Source organism: Lampris incognitus, chromosome 17, assembly GCF_029633865.1.
Source record: "Lampris incognitus isolate fLamInc1 chromosome 17, fLamInc1.hap2, whole genome shotgun sequence".
NCBI lineage: Eukaryota > Metazoa > Chordata > Actinopteri > Lampriformes > Lampridae > Lampris > Lampris incognitus.
This window is the reverse complement of record NC_079227.1, coordinates 20,431,836-20,452,831: the sequence shown is the minus strand read 5'-3', so window position 1 is coordinate 20,452,831 and position 20,996 is coordinate 20,431,836. Positions and strand designations below refer to the sequence as shown.

The window sequence follows — 20,996 nt, the reverse complement described above, 5'->3', positions numbered from 1 at the left end:
ACATAAATCACACATTAAAAGCAATTCTGAAAAGGTGAGTTTTGATTAATGATTTGAGCATGGACAGATTGGTGCAGTCTCTGATGTGTTTGGGGAGGAAGTTCCAGAGGGAGGGAGCAGCTATGTAGAAGGCTCTGTCGCCACAGGTCTGGTGCTTGGTCCTGTGTGGTGGAGACAGGAGGTTAGCATTGGAGGAGCGGAGGCTGTGGGGAGGAGTATGGTAGTAGAGCAGGTCAGTGATGTAAGAGGCTTGGTTATGGAGGGCTTTGGAGTAAGGAGAAGGACTTTGAATTAGATCTGTTGCGAGACAGGGAGCCATGGAGGTTCTGGAGGACAGGTGTGATGTGGTCACAGGAGCAGGTAAGCAGCAGAGTTCTGGATGTACTGGAGTTTGTTTAGGACTTTGGATGATGAGCTGTAGAGAATGCTGTTGAAGTAGTCAGTTTTGGATGTGATGAAGACATGGATCAAAGTTTCGGCAGCAGAGAAGGAGATTGATAGGTGGAGACAAGGTATGTTTTTCTTTAGGTAAAAGGCAATTCTGGGGGCGTCCAGGTCACGGAGCAGTCTGTTCTGTTGTTTGCCAACACGGGCATCGGTGGTTCGAATCCCTGTGTTACCTCCAGCTTGGTCAGGCATCCCTACAGACACAATTGGCTGTGTCTGCGGCTGGCAAGCCGGATGTGGGTATGTGTCCTGTACTAGTGCCTCCTCTGGTCAGCTGGGGTGCCTGTTCAGGGGAACTGGAGGAATAGAGTGATCCTCCCATGTACTACTTCCCCGAGGTGAAACTCCTCACTGTCAGGTGAAAAGAAGCGGCTGGCGACTCCACATGTATTAGAGGAAGCATGTGCTAGTCTGCAGCCCTCCCCAGATTGGTAGATGGGGTGGAGCAGCAACCGAGATGGCTTGGAAGAGTGGGGTAATTGTCCAGGTACGATTGGGAAGAAAAAGGGGGGAAAATCCACAAAAAAAGCAGTTCTGGTGATTTGATTCATGTGGTGTTCAAAGGGGAGTTTGCCGTCGAAAATGATTCTGAGGTTGCAGATGTGTGGGGAGGGAGACAGAGTGGAGTTATCAATGGTGTGGCAGAAATTGTGGGTGGTTTTGGTAAGTGATTTGCGACTGATGAAGATCACGTCAAATTTATCACAATTTAGTTTGAAGAAGTTGACTTGCATCCATGATTTAATGTCAGTGAGGCAGTTGGTCAGAGTGGAGTGTGTTGCAGTGGTGATGGATTTAGTGGAGATGTAGAGCTGGATGTCATCGGCATAGCAGTGGAAATGGAGACCATGACAACATATGATGTTACCAAAGGGGGAGCAAGTAAAGGATGAACAGGAGAGGACCAAGCACCAAACCCTGGGGGGCGCCTCGGGACAGAGGCACAGTGAAGAGAGTGCAGTTGTTGATGCTGATGAACTCTTGTTTGTTTGTGAGATAATAATTTAGCCGGGAGAAGGCAGTACCAGTGATGTTGAGGGAGGGTTCAAGGCAGGGGGTAAGGATGGTGTGGCTTATGGTGTTAAAAGCTATAATCAGGTCAAGGAGGATGGGAATGCGAGCTGGCCAGAGTCTGAGACAGGATGAGGTTGTTGGTGACTTTAAAGAGGGCTGTTTCTGTGCTGTGCTGTGAGCAGAAATCAGATTGAAATGGTTTGAACATGTCGTTTGTTGAAGATGAGGTGAGTTTTGAGTTGGGTGGTGACAAACCATTCCAGTATTTTTGACAGAAAGGGGAGAGGGCAGATGGGCTGGAAGTTGCTCATGATATCAGGGTTGAGTCCAGGAGGATGGCGGTGACAGTAGCCATCTTAAGTGTATGAGGGTCTGAACCAGAGCTGAAGGAGGAGTTAATGATTTCTTTGATGAGTGAGGAGATAGCTGGGAGACAGCCCTTAACAAGATTGGATGTGATGGGATCCAGAAAACAAGTGGAACTTCTCAATCCAACCATAAGGTTGAACAGCTCCATTTGGACACACAGGGGAGGACTTTGACAGGGGCTGAATGATAAGGGGGGAGGGGGCAGGTGCGGAGATGGAGAAGGCAGGGGAGGTGGCCAGGTTGCTGTAGATGGTGTCAATTTTAGTTTGGAAAAATGAAAGGAAAGAATTGCACTTGTTAACTGTGAAGAAATTGAAGCTACTGTCACTGGGTTTGAGATATTTGTTTACTGTGGAAAAGAGAGCCTTGGGGTTGGTGGAGCCAGAGTGTATGTGGTGTGAGTAGTACGTGGACTGGGCTGTAATGAGAACGTCTTTGTATTAATGATGAAGGTACTCTGTGTAGACTTGGAGATGCCTTGTTAAACCAGTTTTCTTGCAGTCTTTTGAGCTAGCGCCTACAGGATTTCATTTGATGCCGTTCAGGAGTATACCAGGGAGCTGAGCATGTGAATGAGACTATTTTGGTTTTGATGGGGGCCAGTTGATGAAGACAGGAGGAGAGTGTGTCATTATAATAATTGATAATTGATAAGATCGGAGGGATTATCAGACAGTGGGGGAGGGGAGGCAGACTGGCAAAAAAGGCAGAAAGAGCAGAGGGGGAGAAATTTCCGAAGGATATTATCAATTTCAAAGTCACAAGACATACTCATTCATAATACACTATACTTGTTATTAGTTGTAAGTAGGTCATTGTACCCTCTGGTCTATTTTGCTAAGGGGAGCGGACCAGCTTTTATCCAGAGGCATGCTATTCCCTCCCAGTTTAGCCTATAATTTAGACAATAGTTGCAGTGTTCCCCATTAATTACCTAGACTAATTTGTCCCGCCACAGCTTCATAATGAATCGAAAATATTTTTACACTTTTCATAATATAAAAGATCTCTGTCATTTTGTTTTGCACCGTTGCTTCAGCAAAGCGTCTCTCACTCCCTGTCAGTCAGCCCCATTCCTAGCTTCATCCAAGACACCAAGGCATTTTGAGGACACAATATCGTTTGAGGTAAGAAGCATTAACTAAACTTACAGTATCTACTTCAGTTATCCACTAGTCCAAACGCAACTTTATCATCACCAATTTATGACAGTAAACAGATAACGTTACTGCAGAAAGTATCATTGATAATCAACGTTGCTATAACGTTAGCTAAGTTAGGTAACGTTAACGTTAGCTAACGAAATTAGTTGTCTTTCCCCTCATTTATGTCGACTGACATATTTGTCTGCTTGTCGGGAAAAATTATAACTTGAATAGCATTATATCTAGCTTGCTAACATTAGCTAATTATATAACTAATGTTAGCTAGCTAGCGTTAATGCTATTTAATGCTATATAACATGTAATGTTATTACCAGCAGCTCTTACCGTGTGTAATTTAAATAATGTAAATTAACATTGCTTTGAAACAAGAACCAAGCCAAAATAATGACCCTGATAGCCAGTGTGTGCGATGAATTGGGACAGATCTACCCAATACTCAGCCATTTGACAGCAATTGCACTTGTCATTCTGGTTTCAAGCGTCAACTATGAGAGAGAGACTTCTCCACAATGAACAGGGTAAGAGCAGAGAGTGTAGCAGTATGACTGAAGTTGCCAAGATGTGTGCCAAATATTTAACCCATTGCACTTACATGATAAACTGCATAATCTTCTGAACTAAAAGAAGAGTACAAACCGTGCTCCAAATGTACCTTTTATTTTCATTTATTTGGCTAATTGTAGTTACCTTCATTTTCAGGTCAAATCAGACCTTCGTAACAGGCTGCGAGGAGAGCACCTGGCTGGCTGCCTTAGGGTCTCCATCAGTGGCTCAAGCTCAGAGTAATTCAACAGCAAAAGGGCATTAGAACTGTTTTTCCTCAAAGCCCAGGATAATTAAATGTCCTAATTCAGGGGGCAAAGTTCACCAATAGAGGTGAAGAGAGACTTGATCAATACCATGTCCTTTACCTAATAGATAATAATTCTGTATTAAAGGCCTCCACGTATGAAATATGGACTTTTCAAGCCAATAAACGATGTCCTTGGATCCCCCATCAATTTCTAGTTTTGTGCAGCCCCAAAAAATATTTTCGGTTTAAATAGGTCTATTTTTAGCTAAAAGTTCATTTATTTCCTGCTTCAAAGTTGAACAGGGAAATGACAATGTGACGTCCTCATCCAGTATTTTTTTTTTCTGAAAAATAAACCATTTCAACACAGGTAACCACTTTTGCTTCATTTCTTTGTGGCTCAAATGTATGCTCTAGTCATTCTAGTGTTTTGACCATTTTTGAACTGTTAAACTCCGTCTCATTTACCATGCTTTGTGGCTGTGACTTTCTTGCCGTTTCATCACAATTCAAATCTATACAACCAATTGTGTTTATGATTAAATTGTTTACTAGACAATAAAATTGTCCACAAGAGCACACAATTGTTTACAAGAGCACAACGTTCTCCATAGATCTAGCCTCTTAATTTTGGTCTCAAAGTGCACCAGATTGATCCATTTAACTTAAAAATGTACAACATTTTCTTCTGGGGGAACAAGCCCCCGGACCCCTCCAGAGCAGTGGTTCTCAAAGTGGGGTCTCCGACCCTCAGGGGACCCATAGCCACGGGGTCTGTAAAGTAATTTGTTATAAATTGTAAAATTGTGCTGTATCATTAAAAAGTGAATATCTAGAGATGGGGACCGTTTGCGTGGATAATACAATTATATTTTGTCCATTACTCCCACCCAGTGGGAGTAAGTGGTGTTATTATGATTCAAATTGACATGTGTTTCTGTTTATCACTGTGAAACAGGTCTGAAGTATTTAGGTTGAAAAGTTTTAGAATGCAAATGGTTTCAATTGGCATCTAAGAGTACAAATGGTAGTAAATGTATGCTTTGTCATTGTTGCTATTATGACAGGGTCATTGGAAAATGTCTCCTCTGTAAGGGGGGTCCCTGGCATGAGAGATTTTTTTTCTTTCCCAACCAACTTTGGGAACGCATGCCTTTGATTGGTTAAGGTCCGGGAACGCCTGCATCCGATTGGTTAAGGTTAGGCTTAGTGTGGGGTTAGGGTTAGCAAATCAGAACTTTCGTCACCCAGAAGTTTGAAAACCCCTGCCCTAGAGGGTCCGAGATCCACCCACCACAGTCTCGTAAAATCCTATGGGAAACACTGAGTTGGGCGTGTGGGGAACAAAGCGGCCATTAGCATTGGGGATGTATGGAATGGAAGGCCTACAGTGTGCATGGCAAACAATAGGCTACTCACTCTAAACATAGAAGTGGGGCCTCAGTCAATGGCTGCCAGGGATATAATTCACTGGACTTGGACTGTTTTAACTGTTTGTATTGTTTTTTTTGTCCTTAGAACGTGTACTTCAAAGCAGACACTTGTCGTTTGTTTTTGTTTTTTTAATTTTTGGCATAATGGTGTTAAATTGATGGGAATTGTCTGTGAGGCCACTTTGTTTTGTTTCCTTGATGTTGACTCTCGTTTTTCCTTGCGGTGGTGGCTCCGCTGCCTTCACTTCACTACTGTGCATCCAAAGCTGTGCTCCCTGCAATCAATAACACTCATGCAGTCTCACCGCTATTAAAATCCTATACCTTGTTAGAAATAGCACAGAGTCTCATATGAGCGCTCTGTAACCTTGTAGCCTGGCAAATATCTGTGAGTCGCCATGTCAACCACACATGTCAGTTGCACTCAAAAGCCTATCTCAAAATCACAGGTGGGGAGGCCAGCTGTCAGCCAATCAGGACAGGCAGGGCGGGACTAGCAGTAGAATGTCAAAGCCCCACAGTTTGGAGCGAGAGGTAGAGAGGGAGAAATGGGTGTGTATATGTGTTGGTCCCAAGCCAAAGAGCTAAACATAGCACAGCTGGTGGAGGTATCAGTGTGTAGTTGACTCAAAGACAGAAAGAGGCAGAGATCGGGCGGATGTAGCAGCCAAACAGTCAGCAAGTACTACAAGTACAACAGCTGCTACTACTAAACCATGCATATTCTGCACCCCCACTGCGTCATCAGGTCAGCACTGTCATTTTTGTCATAAATTTTTGGACTGAGGTTTTTGGTGTCAATGGTACTTGTGATGTGTGTTTATTGCATGGAGTTGTACATACTGCACTAGTAACTTGTGCAATGACAATATTATACAAACAACTGCTAGGTCATTGAAATAAAATTGTTGCCCATTTGGTGGGTCGACTTTAGTGCTACTGTCATGTTTGAATTTGTGTGCATGTGTGTGTGCATGTTTGCGTGTGTGTTTGTGTTTACATCACATGATGGATAACTGTCTTGGTTTGATCTCACAAAGGGAGTTTGCATAGCACGCAGAACATGTACAAAGGTGTCTGTGAATGTTCTCATTCATCCATGTCACGGTTATCCAAAGGAATTGAATCGAGTGCAACTGGACTTGATATACAAAGATGTGTTGCAATATATTTTTGGTCTCCAGTTTTCCAGGCTTAAAAAGAGAGAGCTTTATACCGTGCTTGCACTGCTTGCAGTGGCATACCTCGATCTGCAAAAATATTACTTCCTATCATATCATATTCAGCTATGCATGTGGCTCAGTGGCTCAGTGCTTGCACCGCTGCCTCACAGCAAGAAGGTCCTGAGTTCAATTCCGGCCTGGGGCAGAGTTTGCACTTGGGGAGTTGCATGTCGGTAATGCAGACCTGTCGGCATGCAGTGGCTGTGTGTACTCTGCATGTTCTCCCTGTGCTCACATGGGTTTTCTCCAACATCAGAAAGAACCCCAATAGAAACATGCAGAATGTTCTCCTGCCCTGTCCCTGACTATGACATGGAAATCCACCTGGAATTGGTCCCCTGGCGCAGGAGGAAAGAGCTGCTCACTGCTTCTGGCTGCCCCTGGAGGAAGGACAGCAGGATGGGAAAATGCAGAAAGAAAATTTCTTCAGCCACCACTCCCTGCATGTGTGTGCATGTGTGTGTGTGTGTGTGTGTGTGTGTGTGTGTGTGTGTGTTTGTGTGTGCATGTGTGTGTGCGCGCGTGCGCATGTATGTCAGCTGTAAGACAAATAAAGTCTCTCTTCTCCTCTATGCACGGTGTGTTCATCTGTGAACAAAGTACATACTTGTTTTTGTGCCAAGTGGCGGCATATTCCCTTGACCTTGTTGTGAATTTTAAACCCTTGCCTCCAGTGCTCTTACATGGGATTCCAAATAAAAGGGAGTATTTTGTTTTTCTGCATCAGACAGAGTGCTGCTCTAAATCGTTATAAGTGGATTTTTTTTTTATGGCACATTAAAAAAAAACTACAGAAAATTTAATGCATAATATCAGCCTTATCTCAATACTATGACTGGGCTAGCTCTACCTTAAAGGTCCTCTTTACGATATCAGCACCAGCATCTCCGATAAAACCAAAACAACCCCCCCGCTCCCTTTGCGTTCCTCCCCCCTCCCCCTCCATTTGTGTTCTTGACAGTTATTTCGTTTGGGTTCAGTTGGAATATTTATTTTTACAGTGTACTGTTATTTTATTAACGTTGATGAACATATTCAGCTTGGTAAGGAGCTGTTTCTTCGGTCTGCCAAGTGACCTGAATCCATGTAACGTCATTATTAGCTTGCTAGCTAACCTGCTAACGCTAGCTACCTCACATGCACTAACATGCACGTGGGATGCACTAACATGCATGCGCGGTCAGACCGGCTCCTAAAACAAAGAACAGAGAAGCTCAGATTACAACACACACAGAGGGAGCGTGACTTCATTCTCTGCTCAGGATGCCATTACTCCACCATCTCTTTACATAGCATATAGTTGTTTGCTGCTATATTAATGTTTGAAATCTCGTAAATAGCGCCTTAAAGTGTTTTTTTTTCCTGTGGTTGCTTTGTTATGGCTTTCTCTTGTTACGTTTTGTGTTTTGTAGCTGTCTCTTGACCCTGCAAATGCTCAGGTAGTGTAACCTCTCCAACAGAGCATGAGATAATACATCTTCTCTCAGAGTGGAAGAAAACAAGGGTCTCCTCTCCTCGGCTTGTTCTCTGTTTCTGTCACTCTCTCTCACTTCACCTCGGAGAGGGCAAAGAACAAGTGTCCCCACTTCTGAGCACTCCGCCAAAGGGTATTAGGCTCTTAATCTGAGTCCTTTTGGCTGTGAGAACGCTAGCTTTTTTATTAATGCTATTTTTGGATTGATTGGGCCGTAGAAGAGGGTTAAATTGGTAGTCGAGTTTGAGTCATGGGGACTTGGCTCACTGGCCATCAAAATGTGTGCAATGAGATGGGAACTGAACAATCTAATGAGGGAAAACAAAACTGTCCAGCAGGGAAACTGGTATACCTGGCTGTCATCTTAGGATGTATTCACACTTTGCCTGAATACTTATGTCCAGACCCAGGAACATTCATATTAACCATTTGTGTTTTGATAGGTTTTTTTTTTTGCTCCAAATATCAAGTAGTCATTCTGTCTCACTTCCTGACCGCAACATGCCCCTCCACGCCATTCGAGACACAACATAACGTGACATTTTCAGTCAATCACGTTAGGTAACATCCAGCATTTGGAGCTGATCGCTTTCACAACGGGCACAGACTGTCAAGGCGGGCGCTGGAGTTTGCTTGAAGCAAACCCTAGACCACTATTTTGAGGTGGACCTGAGACCATTTTTCTGGACCACACCCAGGTTTGGAAACAATTTTCACACCTGACCAAACGTACAAAACTATTGGGGGAAATGGATTTGGGTCCAGAAAAAAAAACTCTGATGGGGGGCATCTGGGTGGCGTAGCAGTCTATTCCGTTGCCTACCAACACGGGGCTCGCTGGTTCGAATCCCTGTGTTACCTCTGGCTCGGTCGGGCATCCCTACAGACACAATTGGCTGTGTCTGCGGGTGGGAAGCCGGATGTGGGTACGCGTCATGGCCGCTGCACCAGCACCTCCTCTGGTCAGTCGGAGTGCCTTTTCGGGAGGCGGAACTGGGGGGGAATAGCGTGATCCTCCCACGCGCTACATTCCACTGGTGAAACTCCTTACTCTCAGGTGAAAATAAGCGACTGGCGACTCCACATGTATCGGAGGAGGCATGTGGTAGTCTGCATTCCTTCCCGGATCGGCAGAGGGGGTGGTACAGCAACCGGGATGGCTCAGAAGAGTGGGGTAATTGGCCGGATACAATTGGGGAGAAAAAAGGGGGAAAATTACAAAAAGAAAAAAAAATCTCTGATGGACCGAAGTGGGAAAATACCCTCAGCCTGCTTTGGGGCTGAAGCATATTGCAAGTGATTTGAGATGGCGTAGAGAGATCACAGGACACATAGGGGGAGAGGGAGCAATCAAGGAACAAAGGAGAGAGAGGGATAAAAAGGAGAGAGAGGATAAAAAGTGCATGTTGTGTTGTGTACTATCCGCCCTTGTTTCCATCCGCAGTGTCACCGTGCTGCCACGCAAGTAGTTGAATTGTCACTCAACTGACAGTTTGATTGCTGTTGCCGCCGGCAACATTATGCGACAGCTTTGATGAGAATGCCTGCCTAAAAAGGGAAAGGCATTTGGCTGGCAGTCAACAACAGTCACACCTTGTCATGCCACAGTGACAGCTTCTGTTTTCCTGCTCTGTGCTCTGACGCTCAAAACAGAGTCATTTTCATAGAGTATGTCAGCATTTCCAGGTGTACTTGGTATTGCTGTACCTATCACATTGTGCAAGGCACACAGTGCATTGTACTCAAGTTGTTATCCTCAGGAAGCATCACTTGGTAACATCATAGATGAGCGTAATTGCTCTTTTTCTTACCTTTGGAGAATCGTGTTACGGGAGCTTTTCAAATCTGCACTGTTCACACTGTTGAGCCTAAATTAGATTAATTTATAAGTGTGGGCCCTGGTTTTGAGCTCACTGAGATCAGTTGTTCAGGCATTTTGGTGGTTTGAGTTCATGGGACCATCTTGGTTTCTCAGATCTATTCCTCGTATTTATTCCTACTTCTTAGGAAGAGAAGGAACAGTTTATCCTTGATTTTGGGCCTTTTTTTTTTAATTCCCATGAGATTAATTTGGAGCATCTAACCGGATCCTACCACTGCAACGACTGAGATCTATCAAGATATGACTTGGTCAGTTAGTTAAAATCCTAATTCTTGGCATTATTAAGCCTACTGAGGCATTCTGTAAAAGGCAATGAAGACTATGATTAAAAACAAGCTGGTATTGTAATTGAAACCCTTTGCCAGCGACAAGGGTTGTTTGCTAGCAATAGACATCCATGCTTTTATGTGGAGTGAACCTTTGGGGTATTTAGAAACGTTGATAAGAGATAATAACCTGCCTCTCTTATTTGCAATGGTGATGGACAGGTTGATGGACGAGATTAGGCAGGAGTCTCTGTGGACTATGATGTTTGCGGATGACATTGTGATCTGAAGCGAGAGTAGGGAGCAGATTGAGGAGAGCCTGGAGAGGTGGAGGTATGCACTGGACAGAAAAGGAATGACAGTCAGAAGGAGCCAGACAGAATACCTTTGCGTGAATGAGAGGGAGGACAGTGGAATGCTGAGGATGCAAGGAGTAGAGGTGACGAAGGCATATGAGTTTAAATACTTGGGGTCAACTGTCTAAAGTAATGGGGAGTGCTAAAGAGAGGTGAAGAAGAGAGTGCAGGCAGGGTGGAGTGGGTGGAGAAGAGTGTCAGGAGTGATTTGCGACAAAAGGGTACCAGCAAGAGTTAAAGGGAAGGTTTACAAGATGGCAGTGAGACCAGCTATGCTGTATGGTTTTGAGACAGTGGCACTGACGAAGACAGGAGGCAGAGCTGGAGGTGGCAGAGTTGTTGATGTTACATTGGGAGTGATGCTGAACAACAGGATTAGGAACGAGTATATTAGAGGGACAGCTCAGGTTGGACGGTTTGGAGACAAAGCAAGAGAGGCAAGATTGAGATGGCTTGGACGTGTGTGGAGGAGAGATGCTGGGTATATTGGGAGAAGGATGCTGAATATGGAGCTGCCAGGGAAGAGGAAAACAGGAAGGCCAAAGAGGAGGTTTATGAATGTGGTGAGGGAGGACATGCAGGTAGGTGGCTGGCGTGACAGAGGAAGATGCAGAGGACAGGAAGAGATGGAAATGAATGATCTGCTGTGGCGACCCCTAACGGGAGCAGCCAAAAATAGTAGTAGTAGAAACATTAATAAGAGAAGGTATGTGTGTCATTTTCCATTTAAGCCTTATTCATTAGGAGAATCAAAGTTTAGCTGTCTGTGATGATATGAAAAGGTGGTAGTTAAGGTGTCCAGTGTCCTTGATTAAAGACACCTCAGCAACAGGTAAGAGGGTAGTTCACGTTACCCCTAACCAGGTCTTACCTGAGATTCAAACAGGCGTTCCTCTAGTCACAAGCCCTCTTGACTTGAAGATATTAAATTTAGATTAGGTATAAATGTAGTTTTTACCTACTCTAGCCAAAGAATATACTCTCACTTGGTCACTGAGAAAACGTAAACCTAATATTACGTCTCAGCCGTGCTTTCTTTATGGAGCTATGATGGAGTCCAGCTCCCTCTCCTTGCTGGGGCTCTCAGGAGTGTCTAGGAGCAGGGAGCAGGGCCCCGGGGAATCTACTCACATCTCACAGCAAGAGGAGGGAGCAATTTGCTCTCCTCGCTCATCATCTCTGCCCTCGCTATATCAGTCTCTGTACTTTCTCTGTTCTCTTTACTCTCTCTCTTTCCCTGCTCTCTCTGTCTGTCTATGTATCTATTGGTGCAGAAAAGCTCCCTTTTTCTCCATTTTCAACTCTGTCTCTCTGTCTCTCTCTCTCTCGCTTGCTCTCTCTCTCGTCTTCACTGCTCTCTCTCATCTTCACCGAAGTACAGATGCTCTACACCTTTTATTGTGTGTGTGTGTGTGTGTGTGTGTGTGTGTGTGTGTGTGTGTGTGTGTGTGTGTGTGTGTGTGTGTGTGTGTGTGTGTGTGTGTGTGTGTGAGTGAGTGAGTGAGTGAGTGAGTGAGTGAGTGAGTGAGTGAGTGAGTAGTTGTGCCTCAGATTCAGGTTAGGCAAAAAAGGGATTTGAATTGTGCTTTTGCACAACTTGTCTGCAGGTTTATCCCACCCCTTGCAAACTGCCCCTGAATAAAGCACTGCCTCACTTGTGTTGTTATGGATAGTTCTTTTTCTCTTCTGTCAGAAACTGAAGTGGCAGCTCAATGACGATTCCGAGACACTTAGGGCTCGACGAGGAGTGAGGCATGTTTTTTTTACGGCTGTGGGTTGGGGTAGTTATGTGTTGGCATGTGACTATAGATGGGTCCATGGAGATATATCAACACTCCAGAAATGGCAATATTCCTGGACTGAACTGTGTCAAATGATATTTGCAGTAATTTCTTTGCATTTGTTTCCTTATGGTCAGGCCACATGGCTAGGATGTGCCACGTAGAACTTTACAGGTGCCGGCTTGTCAGATCAGTGTATTAAATCTGTGACAGCTGATTGACAGCTTACCTGTGATCTTAACCATCCTGATGTTATAAAGCTCAACTATCTGGTACCCCAAACATGTAAAAATATCACAATTTATTTATAGCTACTGCATCACCAAGGTCTGATAAAATGTCCTTTTTCAGGGCGTCCAGGTAGTGTAGCGGTCTATTCCGTTGCCTGCCAATACGGGGATTGCCAGTTCGAGTCCCCGTGTTGTGTCTGGCTTGGTGGGGCATCCCTACAGACACAGTTGGCCGTGTCTGCGGGTGGGAAGCCAGATGTGGGTATGTGTCCTAGTTGCTGCACTAGCGCCTCCTGTGGTCGGCCAGGGCGCCTGTTCGGGGGGGGAGGACTGGGGGCGGAATAGCGTGATCCTCCCACGTGCTACGTCCCCCTGGTGAAACTCCTCACTGTCAGGTAAAAAAAGCGGCTGGCGATTCCACATATATCGGAGGAGGCATGTGGTAGTCTGCAGCCCTCCCCGGATCAGCAGAAGGGGTGGGGCAGCGACCGGGACGGCTCAGAAGAGTGGGGTAATTGGCCAGACAAAATTGGGGAGAAAACAGGGGGATTTTTTTTCAATCGTTTTTCTTTTTTTCCTGTCTTACATTTAGACTTACTGATGTCATTATTTCTCCCACTCTCTTGCTCTCTCTGTCTATCTGTCTCTCTCTCCCTCTCCGTGTCTCTTTTACTCTCTGTCTCTCAGGTGGCTCGATGGCCCAAAGAGGAAGAGAAAGAACAGCCAATGTTCGGTGAAGAGTATGACTGGTAAGTACCCACAGTGTGTGTATTGGTTTGAAGTGGCTTGTCTCAACACAAGCAAGCAAATTGGTACTTGCAGTGCCCCACACCTCCAGCCCCTGCCTTCGCACGCACACACACACACACACACACACACACACACACAACCCTCAGAAAAGTAAGTCACTCCACACCCAGACAACGGCTTGTCTTGAAAAAGTTGGTATCTGCTCCTCGTTTGATCGCAAGACTCGACGCCGTTTTCAAGAAAAAGCGTCCACTGTAGCTTTCCGCGCTCACAGCAGTGGGCTGAGTGCAGCACAAAACCCGGCAGCTCGTGGTTCGCCACCTTCTTGTTTACATCGCACTTAATTCATCACCTAAAAAAAGAAAACAGAAACTTGGATGTGTTTTAAGGGAAAGGTTTCTGCTTTGCTCGCTTGTTCCTCCGATAGACCAGTCGGTCTGACTGGCAGTCCCAAGTCCCACGAGTAGAAAGAAGTGAACAAAGAAGGAAACGGTGAGACATAATAGGGACAACAACAACAAAAAAAGACTCTGAAAGATGCTTGGCATGCCATTTGCTCAGTAGCTAAAAAAAGGCCAATGCTTAGAAAGACGATAAATCAGGAAACCCCAAATATCCCCGAAGCCATCCTGCCTGCCTGTTTGACAGTCTGTCTGCCTGCCACCTCGTGTACCGTATTCTACCTACCGTGATCCAACTGAAAAGGGAAAGTATGACAATATGTTGACTGACCACTCAGGAAGCTCCAATATATCCACAATCCTAGTGGAAGCATCCTGCCTGCCAGCGCTTGTACTATTGCTTACTACTACTACCACGGTCCATTTAAATTGGGAAAGTATGACCTTCTACCAGTCTGAGGGGCTGAGTGTAGTTGTCTGAGGTGGAATTACATCAGCCTTGTTGATGTCATCGCATGCTCCTGGGACACTGGACCCTGAACCAGTCTGGATTTTATAGATGCTGCTGCTTTGTCTGTTTGCAGTCTTGCTGAAGACGGCACACGAATCCCATTCTGACACACACCTCATTGGGTTTTTTTGTTTTTTGCTTGTACTAGCTATGTTACGCATAAAACTGTTTCACATAATGCCTGATGTTTGACAAGTAATTTTGCTTTTTTTTCTTTCTGCAAAACATTTACATTTTTCAAATTTTGAAGAATATGCATTTCGTGAGTTGACTGGATTGATCCCAGTTCTGCCATATGCAGTTTTACCTGGTTGTGTAGCTGGTTGATTGCATGAGGAGGAGTAAAAAGTCAAAGCAGAGGCATAGGGAGACTCTCTTTTGCAGCTGTTGTTGCAGGGCCTGTTTCTTCTTTTGTGCCTTTTGTAGCTTTGCCTCTACATGCTCGAACATTTTCCAAAGAACAATTAGCGTGCTTGGTCTATTCTGTTGCATACCAACACGGGGCTCGCCAGTTCGAATCCCTGTGTTACCTCTGGCTTGGTCGGGCGTCCCTACAGACACAATTGGCTGTGTCTGCAGGTGGGAAGCTGGATGTGGGTATGTGGCCTGGTCGCTACACTAGCGCCTCCTTTGGTCAGTCAGGGCACCTGTTCGGGGGGGAGGTGGAACTGGAGGGAATACCATGATCCTCCCACGTGCTACGTCCCCCTGGCGAAACTCCTCACTGTCAGGTGAAAAGAAGCGGCTGGTGACTCCACGTGTATCAGAGGAGGCATGTGGTAGTCTGCAGCCCTCCCTGGATTGGCAGAGGGGGTAGAGCAGCGACCGGGACAGCTCGAAAGAGTGGGGTAATTGGCCGGATACAATTGGGGGGAAAAAGGGGGAAAATAAAAATTGGCTTGCTACTACAGTCCACCAAATGCACATGGATGCGACATACAAATACTCTGGTCATTTCATGGCGCAGAACAAACAGCCAAGTGAATCATTAAGCCTACATAATATTGCCCTATTAAAATAATTCGCATGACAGGCATCACTTCTCAAATCTTATGCAGAATAAGAAAATCGCTCTTCTACTCACCCACGCATGCATACAAACAGACACGTACCCACATACACATGTGCAAATCCACTTTTGTTTTTCTGTGCGAGGACTCACATTAACTACATCCATTCTCCAGCCCCTAACCTTACCATCAGAACTACACGTGTAACCTTAACCCTGACCCTGACCCTAACCTAATGCTGATTTTACCCTTAACTCTAAACACAGGTTCTAACTCTAACGTAGCGTCTTGACACACACACACCCACACACCCCTCCCCTTCCCGGTGGTAGATATGTAGCACTATTGCATGGGCAGTCAAGTGGCGGAGCCAGAACGCTGCAGTAATATTGATTTTGGGGCTCAGCTTCCAAACACACACAGCCTCCGCAGACTGGCATGACATCATGCTGGTACTGCCTGTCTTATCACCCCGATGAGATGAAGTCTTTCCCATATCATCCTCTTTCGTTGTTTTATCACCCCCCCAACACACACACACACACACACACACACACACACACGCAATAAAACACACAGTATATGTTTACATATAGATAAAACACATGTAGGCAGCTCCGGGATCAGCCATAAATGGAAAACATCTTTACGAATCCAAGGAACTGCCAATGGTCATGTCTATGTATATACACGTGTTTCAGACATGGGTGTGTTTGCACATGCGCTTGTGAATCTTCATGTGATGTGCAGTGTACCATCCTCCTCCTCTTTCTCCTCCTCCCTCTCCTAGTTTCCTTGCTATATATCATATTAAATGGCTGGCAGGGAGCTATTTCCTGTGTCTCTGTGTTCACTCCCTCAGTCTCGCTGCTTTTTTCCAGCTCTGTGGAAAAAGAACAAACTGTCCACTGAGTTGGAGGGAAGGGAAGAAGCAAACCGCAGTGAGAGAGGGAGATTTCCAGTTGTCATTAAATGTGTTGGCAGTGTAACACGTAATATTTATGCCAGTGGAGCAAATTGAATTCACTAACTGAATTGAACTGAACAGATTGGAACATAATTGAACTGGGTGGGTGGTGGTGGTGGTAGTTCTGTTATTTAAAGAGTTTCTTCCGAGGTGATCTTAATAGAGTAAAAAAACAAAACAAAACCAAACAATATAGGCAGAAATGACACATCGTAAATTACCAGCTTTTCACTTCCTTGCACCCTATTTGTGGTATGCATTTCTCTTAAAACCGTCACTCAGCCAAACACAAGATGACATTTTTATGCTTAATGATGGTTGAGGTAAAAGAACAGAATTTTTTAGCTTTTGCAGAGGTTGTCATCCAAATCTAACACAAGAAATAGATTTTTTTTTTGAAGCCTGCTGATTCTGTGTTGCTTGTGAGAGGATTTACGTCAGTTTATTTACATACATTTGAGAAGTTTACCCATTTTTATTTTATTTATTTATTTTTTTACCTCAGCTCAAACAGTGTTGAATTATTTGAAGGGGAAAAGCAGAGGTCATAATACAGTGTTTCTCAACCCAGTCCTCAAGGAACCCCTATCCTGCATATTTTCTTTGCAACCCTGAATAGGTACCTGTTTGTAGTTATTCAACCAATCAGCAATGAATTTTGTCAGATGTTGCACACCTTGCATAATTAAGTGCTGCGAGATGATTGGTCGACTAAGTACAAGCAGGGCTACCTATGCAGGTTTACAATGAAAATCTGCAGGATAGGGGTTCCTTGAGGACTGGGTTGAGAAACACTGTCATAATATGTCTCTCTTAAGATCAAATCGCTTGTCTGAGAGCTCATATAGCAACAGAATGACTTGTCTTCCTGCAGCCGAGATGGGTCAGTTAATGATGGCATTGCAACAAATCTTCCTACCAACTTAAAAAGTACAGGGCAGGTCTTTTCCAGTCAAGTGATCGATTTTGCAGGCACAAAGAAACACGGGACATGCTTGTGTATGTTAAACATCTTATTTACCACAAATAAACAAAACAGATAGAACTGACCACAAGACACACAAGGAAAAGGGGAACTAGCTGCATTACAAGAGGATTATGGATGGTGAATCAGTGGCTATTAATGGGGATTATGGGGACTAGGAAAATAATTAAATGAGTGGCAGACAAAGATGGACACCTGAGAAACGGCAAGTCAGATCTATGGCGGAGTATTCTCAAAGCGGTCACTTAGAAATAAATGAGCCAATTGAAGCAGTATACTTTAACGGCATCTGGACTGCGAGCAAATTAATGGGGGGCTGTGGAAATACTAGTGAGGTCTGGTGTCTTACTGACGGCTTGAGGAAGATGAAGAAGAGGAGTGGTGTGGTTCACTGGAACCAGTCTGGATGGGTACAGGAGTGGAGTCAAGTGAATTCGTGGGCTGATTGCTGGACTCTCAGACTCGATCTCATTTCTCAGGTATCAGATTTTATAGGGACTCAAGTTGCCCCGCCCTCGATAGGTGTTCCAGCCAATCGTGTGGATTGCAGCGTACAGGGGGCTTGGTCCCATTCCAAGGCAGGTGGAAGTTAAGAAAAAAGAAAGCCACTTCATTTTTGTCATTGTACAGGTTATGATGAATTTGTTCTCTGCAACTAACTCATCCTATTGTATAGGACAGGCTGGCTAACCATGTGCCATGGAGAGCCATGTGTATGCAGGTTTTCATTCCAGCTGGACTCCACACCAGGTGATTTCACTGATTAGCAACCTTCAACCAAAGAGGAAGAAGAATGTATCAGTGAAATCACCTGGTGTGGTGTCGTGTTGGAATGAAAGCCTGCATAAACATGGCTGTCCATGGCACATGGAGAGTCATGTTTATGTTAGCCACTGCTGGTATAGGAGCAGTGGGCAGCTCCAGATCCGGGGGCCAATTCTGGTTCTTCTTTTCATTGCCTTGCTCAGGGGCACAGGCAGGAGTATTAACCCTAACATGCATGTCTTTTTTTGACGGTGGGAAGAAACCCACACAGACACAGGGAGAACATGCAAACTCCACACAGAAAGGACCTGGGACGGCCTGGGGTTCGAACCCAGGACCCTCTTGCTGTGAGGCAACAGTGCTAACCACTGGGCCACGGTGTTGTCCTTAAGATAGATAAAATACTGTCTCAGCGTTAAACACGATACTTTTGTAGACTTTATAGTGTAAGTTATTGCACATTTTTGATGATTGAGTTGCATAGCGAATGTCAAGGCGAACAGAGTGATACCAAACATGGTGCTGATAGGGCAACCAGATGGCGTGGCGGGCTTTTCCGTTACCTACCAACACGGGGTTCGGCGGTTCGAATCCCCGTGTTACCTCCGGCTTGGTCAGGCATCCCTAGAGACACAATTGACCATGTCTGCGGATGGGAGGCCGGATGTGGGTATGTGTCCTGGTCGCTGTATTAGCACCTCCTCTGGTCGGTCGGGGCTCCTCTTCGGTGGGGGGACTGGGGAGAATAGTGTGATCCTCTGACGCTCTACCTCCCCCTGGCAAAACTCCTCACTGTCAGGTGAAAAGCGGCTGGCGAGTCCACATGTATCGGAGGAGGCATTTGGTAGTCTGCAGCCCTCCCCCGATCGGCAGGTGGCGCAGTGACCAGGATGGCTTGGAAGAGTGGGGTAATTGGCCGGATACAACTGAGGATAAAAAGGGGGGAAAATCAAAAAGTGGGGGGGGGGGATTTTGACCAAGGTGCCTCAATGTCTTTGTGAGGGGGTTGTGGTGACCACTTGCAGCAGCGGTCCACCAGGCGGCTAGAATTGTCTTGACCATTTGTTTGTCTCCTGCTCGAAGAGAGGTTGCCACTGTTCTCCTACATTCTTTGCACCAGGGGTGAATTTTACGGTGTATTAGAGTGCTTGCTGTCTCCCTTGTGACTAGGCTGCTCCACAGGGGGTTTGCTTACTGTGGCAGTCATGAGCATGGTAAAAAATTCTGTTCGGTGGTTCAAAGAGGGGCTTTTCTCCATACAACCTTCGGCAAAAAACGATAATGAGGATTTAAGGAAATGCTGAAAGAATAACAGTGACAGAAATTGATCAGAAGCCTGTTGAATTCCCCCAGGCGCTGCACAGCGGCTACCCGCTGCCCCTAGCTAGCACAGCTAGGATGGGTTACATGCAGAGAAACGATTTCCCCACGGGGATTCATGAAGTAGTAAAAAATGAATAAATAAAATTAATAATAAGAATCCCGTTGAATGGAGTTGCACACAAATATTACTTATTAACTTAAATTTTGACAGTAACCGTGTGCAGAAGAGATTGTATTGGCAAAGGTGTAAGACTTCATGCTCAATTCTGATTTTTTTTTTTTTGCTCAGATTTGCAGTTTTTCTAGACGTTGAATCAGTTGCTCTGCCATCTTTCCACTGACTTCTGTCATTGCTGTCTCCTTGACAAGCCACTTGAACTTGATTATGTCCGACAAAAAGTGATGATGGTGGTGACGTGTCACTGAGAATGACTTAAACTCCACATCCAGATATCGTTCTGATTTGGATTGCATGGCCACATATCAAACCTTTTTTTTTTTTTTTTGGATTTCACCCCCTTTTTCTCCCCAATTGCACTCTTCCAATTACACCACTCTTTCGAGCCATCCCAGTTGCTGTTCCACCCTCTCTGCCGATCCAGGGAGGGCTGCAGACTACCACATGCCTCCTCCGATACATGTGGAGTCACCAGCTGCTTCTTTTCCCCTCACAGTGAGGAGTTTCACCAGGGGGACATGGCGCGTGGGAGGAACACGCTATTCCCCCCAGTCCCCGCTCTCCCCTGAACAGGTGCCCCAACCGACCAGAGGAGGCGCTAGTGCTGCAACCAGGACACACCCACATCCGGCTTCCCACCAGCAGGCACGGCCAATTGTGTCTGTAGGGACGCCCGACCAAGCCGGAGGTAACACGGGGATTCAAACCGCCAATCCCCGTGTTCTTAGGCAATGGAATAGACCGCCATGCTACCCGGACGCCCCCTTGGACAACCTTTTCAAAGTGGCCCAGATGAGAATTTGAAAAGAAGTGTTTCTCTCTCTGCTGCTCTTTACTTTTCTCACTCTTTCGGGGTGAATGTTTGAGCTGGTTTCTCTGGCATTTTTTTCCCCACATGGTTGTAAAAATCTATGTATCACAATCAAGGGAACAAAAACAGAATTGAGCTGGGTTCTATGTGTCACTGAAATGACAAATATAGGACTTTCAAGGAATTGTGACTATCCCTCTATCTCTCATTACAACTGTCCTGGTTCAGATGACATCCCTAATGGTGCCTCGCCTGGTCTCTTTAGTTTCTAAGCACACACGCATGTGAGAATTGCAACAGACATGCAGACCCATACTTACATATGGGAATACATACACTGACAGACAAACAAATAAAGGCAGTACCTTTTATTAGAGCTAATCCAAGTAGCTGCAGCCTTTAAGAACAGGCCATTCTGACTCCCATGTGATGAGACCCTCGGGGCTGAAAGCACATCACAAGGTTATCTTTTCACTGGTTTGTGTGGGTATGCATCTGTTTTGTTATTTATCTGTGACGGTCCTCTGGTGACACATCCATTCATCTGTTGTGCTGTGAAGCATAGCAAATGCATAGGGGACTGTATGTGTTTCTGTCAGAGAGAGAGAGAGGGAGAGTGAGTTGGAAAGGATGGGATAATGCAGTATTTTCATCTGTTGTTTCTCTTTGTCTCTCTCTCACACTCCCTCTCTCTCTCTCTCTCTCTCTCTCTCTCTCTCTCTCGCTCTCTCTCTCAGGGTACATACCCAGCTACCTGGAGAAGGATGAGCCATGTGTGGTGTGTGGGGACAAGGCCACAGGCTACCACTACCGCTGCATCACCTGCGAGGGGTGCAAGGTGAGAACACACATACACCACAC

The 20,996-nt window shown here is 45.4% G+C and overlaps 1 protein-coding gene across 2 annotated transcripts in view; it reads left to right on the top strand.

The window, feature by feature from the left end:
• The window catches only part of LOC130127011 (thyroid hormone receptor alpha), a 53,303-nt gene that overhangs the window by 12,582 nt on the left and 19,725 nt on the right, over positions 1-20,996 (top strand). The window contains exons 2-3 of one of the 2 annotated variants that reach the window (XM_056296557.1): positions 13,122-13,183; positions 20,873-20,973. In XM_056296557.1, coding sequence (XP_056152532.1) covers positions 13,122-13,183; positions 20,873-20,973 — 163 coding nt within the window. Of the gene's footprint in view, positions 1-13,121; positions 13,184-20,851; positions 20,974-20,996 lie in introns of both variants that reach the window. The other variant, XM_056296556.1, reaches the window with a different exon arrangement.